This window comes from Colobus angolensis, unplaced genomic scaffold, assembly GCF_000951035.1.
Source record: "Colobus angolensis palliatus isolate OR3802 unplaced genomic scaffold, Cang.pa_1.0 Scaffold18, whole genome shotgun sequence".
In the NCBI taxonomy this organism is placed as follows: Eukaryota; Metazoa; Chordata; class Mammalia; order Primates; family Cercopithecidae; genus Colobus; species Colobus angolensis.
Window position 1 is genome coordinate 5,192,819 of NW_012114932.1, and position 5,941 is coordinate 5,198,759.

The 5,941-nt window shown below is 44.2% G+C and overlaps 1 protein-coding gene across 1 annotated transcript in view; it reads right to left on the bottom strand.

Moving 5' to 3' along the window:
* The window catches only part of KLHL18 (kelch-like family member 18), a 66,534-nt gene that overhangs the window by 55,521 nt on the left and 5,072 nt on the right, over window positions 1–5,941 (bottom strand). The window contains exon 3 of the mRNA XM_011939321.1: window positions 4,338–4,442. Within this exon, the coding sequence (XP_011794711.1) occupies window positions 4,338–4,442 (105 nt within the window). The remainder of the gene's footprint in view (window positions 1–4,337; window positions 4,443–5,941) is intronic.

A 5,941-nucleotide genomic window follows, 5' to 3' on the forward strand; every position in this document is an offset into this window, starting at 1 on the left:
CTGGTAATGAGCAATATTCAGAAGCACAAGTTTCCAATACAATGTCATTTCAAAATCAGAGTCAAGAATTCATACGTCGGCCGGGTGCGGTGGCTCAAGCCTATAATCCCAGCACTTTGGGAGGCCGAGACGGGCGGATCACAAGGTCAGAAGATCGAGACCATCCTGGCTAACACGGTGAAACCCCGCCTCTACTAAAAAATACAAAAAACTAGCCGGGCGCTAACTAGCGCCTGTCGTCCCAGCTACTCGGGAGGCTGAGGCAGGAGAATGGCGTAAACCCGGGAGGCGGAGCTTGGAGTGAGCTGAAATCCGGCCACTGCGCTCCAGCCCGGGCGACAGAGCGAGACTCTGTCTCAAAAAAAAAAAAAAAAAATTCATACGTCTAAAAGACTAGTAGAAAAAGCCTGCATCTTCTCTCCTGAAATAAAATGTTGGTGTGGCATCTGGACATTCATCTCCCTGCCCTCTGTACCCAAGAATGACACTAAGGACGCTTTGTTCCCTACTCTGCCTCATACCATCAGCAGGGCAGGTGAATAATCTGACAGGATGTAAAAGCATGGCTTCCACCAATAAACAGCTGTGTTAGATCTCAGCTGATATAGCTTTGTGCCATGGGCAAATCCCTTAATAGCTCTAAGCCTCAGGGTTTTTTACATCTATAAAATGATGGCTTAAAAATGTTTTTATTTGTATAAATTTAGGGGTACAAGTGCAGTTTTGATACATGGATATATTGCATAGTGGTGAAGGCTGGGATTTTAGTGTAACCATCATCTGAATAATGTACATTGTACCCAGTAATTCCTCATCCCTCACCCTACTCCAGTCTCCATTCACTCCACACCCTATGTCCATGCATACACATGTAAAATGATAGCTTTGATAGGGAATCTCTACAATTCCCTTTTTTCTTTTTTTGAGACAGAGTCACACTATTGCCAGGCTGGAGTGCAGTGGTTCAACCATGGCTCACACTGCAGCCTTGACCTCCTGGATTCAAGCGATCCTTCCATCTCGCCTCCCAAAGTGCTGAGATTACAGATATGAAACACTGTGCCCAGCCTACAGCTCCTTTTAATATGATTATCCTAGCTCTATAATTAACCCTGTGTAATTCACTGTACTATATACAACATAAAAATGGCATGCATCGACAAGCCCTTAATTCATTTCCTCATATCCTTCTCCACCTACTCTTTCATCACAAAGCCAGTGGTGACAACAAATCAGGCAAGATTCCAGATTCAAATGTGCAGCTCTTGAAGCCAATTTCGTGAAAATTGTGTGCCTACGTTTAATGGGTCACACAAGGAAATATTCTAATACTGTACCTTTAATCCATGGAAAAAACATTTCCTTCTGAGGGCTAAATTATCAGAGCCAGGTTCAAAACCTTGGCAGGAGCCTTGGGAAAATGCTGAGAAGGCTAATGCCAGCAGATCTTTCAGGAACCATTTATCAGCGGTTGCAAAACAAAGGGTGTGTGTCTATATAGGGAGCTCCTCTCTTTTTTTTTTTTTTTTTGAGACGGAGTCTCGCTCTGTCGCCAGGGCTGGAATGCAGTGGCCGGATCTCAGCTCACTGCAAGCTCCGCCTCCTGGGTTTACGCCATTCTCCTGCCTCAGCCTCCTGAGTAGCTGGGATTACAGGCTTGAGCCACCGCGCCCAGCCTCATCCTAACTTTCTATACCTTAGGTATACCTCTAACACCCTGCCCTGATTCTTCATTCATAAATACACAATTATTGCTTGGTTTCATTCATTCATTCATAATGTATTTACTGACCCATACCATACCATGCAAGGAACCGTACTGGGCCTGGGTGGCTACTTCTCTGACCTCGTATCCTTCCACTTTTCTCCTTGGTCACTCTGCCCTTACCATTCTGGCTTCTTGCTGTTTCCCCAAAACACCAAGTGTGCTCCTGCCTCAGGGGCTCCATGCTTACTCTTCCCTCTGCCTTCAGATATCCTCCTGGATTGCTCCCTCACTTCATTTAGATCTCTATTCAGAGGCTGGCTCCTGCTTTACTTTTCTTCATGGCACTGATCACCATTGATCTTCCGTCTGTTTATTGTCTGCCACTCCACTAGGATGTAAGCTCATACTCAAAAAGGCTTGGCCTACTCTGCTCACTGCTGCACCTTCAGCACCTAGAACAGTGCTTGGCACATGGAAGGTGCTGACATACCTGCTCAGCATCCTGTTGAATGAAAATGAAATGAGAAGCAGAACAAGATCAGAATTAAGCCCGAGGAGAAACAATCTGTTAGTAGCCCAAGGCTCATGGGCTCATTCCCTAGAGGGTTGGTAAGAATTCTCTCAACATGCTAGTAAAGTTAAAGAAATCCTGGGTTAGGTAAAAGATGAAGAGGATCTCAATTAGGGCAGTGGTTTACTGAGAAGCTATTATGTAGACACCTCAGTAAATAATTCAGTCACAGCCCTGCTCTTGTGGAGTGACAACACTATAAATAATTATGTAATTACTATTGTAATAAGTGTCACAAAATACACATAAGAGAGGATGAGCCAAAGTCAATCCCAGAGTTTCAACTGTCCATGACTAGATGGATTGTGTCCCCTCCTTACATAGAGGAACCAAAAGATGGGCAAGGGTATTCATTTTAGACGTAATGAGTATGAGGACCCACAGGACAAATGAGGTAGAAATATAGATTTGAAAGCTATGTGTAATTTGCAGATGATGCCAACACACCTTTACTTGGAAGACATGTTAGCATGGCTTGTTCTGCTGGTCCTCAGAATAGCTCTGTCAAGGTTACATGACATTTAGAGCATACAAATCAACCCAAGAAAAGTAAGCTCACAACACATCTGCATCTCCTAAGTATGTACCTCCTAGAAGGCAATCCCTTTTAAGTGACCTTTTGAAGTGCAGCTACAGGGCTGAGCTAATACAATTTGGCTCTTAACAGCTGAGGCGCCACAGTACAAAAATAAAGAGTAGGAAAGATTACTCCTTAGCATCAGATGTTTCTACTCATTGGGTTTCAATACAGAGACAAATTCTGTTTTTAGTGTCTACAGTCACAAAGCACTATAAGCAATCTCTCTTGCCCACCTAGTAACAAGTCTTCTTGAGCTAATTATTTATCTTTTGAAAACTGGATTAAATATAAATAACATACAGTTTACCATTTTAACCATGTTTTAAGTGTACAGTTCTGTGGCATTAAGTACATCCTACAACCATCACCACTATCTGTCTCCAGGATTCTTCATCTTCCCAAACTGAAACTATACCCATTAAACAGTAACTCTCATCCCCTCTTCTCCTGGCCCCGGGCAATCACCATTTCACTTTCTGTCTTCATTAATTTGACTATTCTAGGTAGTTCATATAAGTGGAATCACACAACATTTGTCCTTTTGTAACTGGCTCATTTCACTTAGTATAATGTCTTCAAGGTTCACCCATGTTGCAGCAGAATTTTCTTCCTTTTAAAGGCTAAATAATATTTCACTGTATGTACACACTTTTTTTTTTTTTTTTTGAGACAGGGTGTCGCTGTTGCCCAGGCTGGAGTGCAGTGGTGTATTCATGGCTCACTGCAGCCTTGACCTCCCGGAGCTCAGGTGATCCTCGCACCTCAGCCTCCCAAGTAGCTAGGACTACAGGTGCGTACCACCTTGCCTAGCTAATTTTTGTAGAGACAAGGTTTTGCCATGTGGCCCAGGCTGGTCTCAAACTCCTGGGTTCATGCCATATGCCTGCCTTGGCCTCCCAAAGTGCTGGGATGATAGGTGCCAGCCACTGCGCCCAGCCATATACCACATTTTGCTTATCCATTCACCCACTGGTAGACTCTTGGGTGGCTTCCACCTTTTGGCTATTGTGAATAATGCTGCCATGAACATTGGTGTACAAGTATCTATCTGTTCTTTAGCTTATTTTTTGAAAGCTTTTTTTTTTTTTTGAGATGGAGTTTTGCTCTTGTTGCCCAGGCTGGAGTGCAATGGCGTGATTGCGGCTCACTGCAACCTCCGCCTCCTGGGTTCAAGTGATTCTCCCGCCTCAGCCTCCAGAGTAGCTGGGATTACAGGCGTGCGCCACCACGCCTGGCTAATTTTATATTTTTAGTACAGATGGGGTTTCACCATGTTGGTCAGCCTGGGTCTCGAACTCCAGACCTCAGGTGATCCACCCACCTTGGCCTCCCAAAGCTGGGATTATAGGCGTGAAAAGCATTTTTGTGTTCTGATCAGCTATTCAGAACACTCTGCCCACACATGCCATTATATTGGGTCATATTTGAACTACAGTTTCTCTATTTTGCCTGCCAAAAGCCCAAGCTCTGACCTTTACCTTCAAGGCCCTGAACACAGACTGTCTGTTCCACTGGAACCTAACAGCCATCAGGGTCTCCTCTGGCCGGCCATTCTGCAAGCAGCTAAGCATCCTCAGCTTCAACTGAGACAGAATGGGAGCATGGTGTCTTTAGTTAGGACTTTGGAAACATTCTGCTTCAAGTTCTAGCAGAGCTGGAAGGCTTTACAAATGAGATGCTAAATTTAACAGTAACTTCTATGTCACTTACTCACTCACTAGTCAGTATAGTAACATGATCACCTGTAGTAAGCTGGGAGAAATTTTTTCACTTCTAGTTCATTTGTATTCTTTAACAAGAAATGCTTCAATTCCTAAATACTGTGTTGAAACTACAGAAGTATATGCTGGGGCAACAAATAATAAAAATTAAACCTACTTCAAAAGCCTTAGAGGCCCTATCAGTACATAACAGAGGTCAGTAAACTATAGTCAACCGATTCAACTCATGCTTCTTTTGTAAAGTTTCACTGGAACACAGCCACGCCCATTCATTTAAATACTGTGTAGAGCTGCTTTTGCAGTATAGCATCAGTTAAGTACCTGCAACGGAAACTATACTTCCCATGAATCCTTAAATATTTACTATCTGGCCCTTTCCAGAAAACGCTTGTCAACTCTTAGTTCACGCACCTTGGTTCACCCACTTTTGTCCCCAATTGGAAAAAAGCGGTGATGTAATCAACTGTTTGGATGTTCTTCCTAAGGTCTTCCTAAGCTAACCACAGGCCAGCTGGCTGGTTCCATGCCAAAGAGGCAATGAGAGTGCCAATACTCAACAAGTTCCAAGGTAGAAAGGTAGCTGCCATGCTTGTAATTTGGGAAGGGCTAGGGATACGCCTTTAGAAAAACAACGTGGTCTCATCTTCCATCAAGTAGCCTACAAGCTAAACCAAGTGGGGCTAAGGGGCAAACAATGGAGTCTCATGTACAGAATAATAAAGGAATTGTCTGCAGTTAAGAAACATCCCCAAGCACAGGCTTCTTAAATGTACCTGGTGATCCAGCCAGCCAACCTCCATAAGCCTTAGGGTGAACATGATGAATGTTGCTTGGCTGGTAATGGATCGTCCAAGCTGTACCTCCAACTCTCTTTCCCTACCTACATGTCAGGCAGCGTCAAGCTCTCTAATTCACCTAATTGGTGTCCAAATTTAACAGCATTATCCACAACATAACTTGAACAAGGAGATTAAAACTGAATTTTTGATATGAAATTCGTATAACAAGTGCTGTGCCCCTCAAGGAGCATGTTCTTCCTCTCAGTTCTGATTGCTCACTAGAAAGAGACAAGGCTGGGCCAGGTGTGGTGGTTCATGCCTGTAATCCCAGCACTTCCGGAGGTGGAGGCAGGAGGATCACTTGAGCCCAGGAATTTAAGACCAGCCTAGGCAATAAGGTGAGGCCCCATCTCTCAAAATATAAACAAAATTAGCCAGGCGTGGTGGCACACACCTGTAGTCCCAGCTACTTGGGAGGCTGAGGTAAGAGGATGGCTTGAGCCAGAGATTTCGAGGCTGCAGTGAGCTGTGATCCCACCACTGTACTCCAGCCTGGGTGAGAGAAGAGACCCTGTCTCAAGG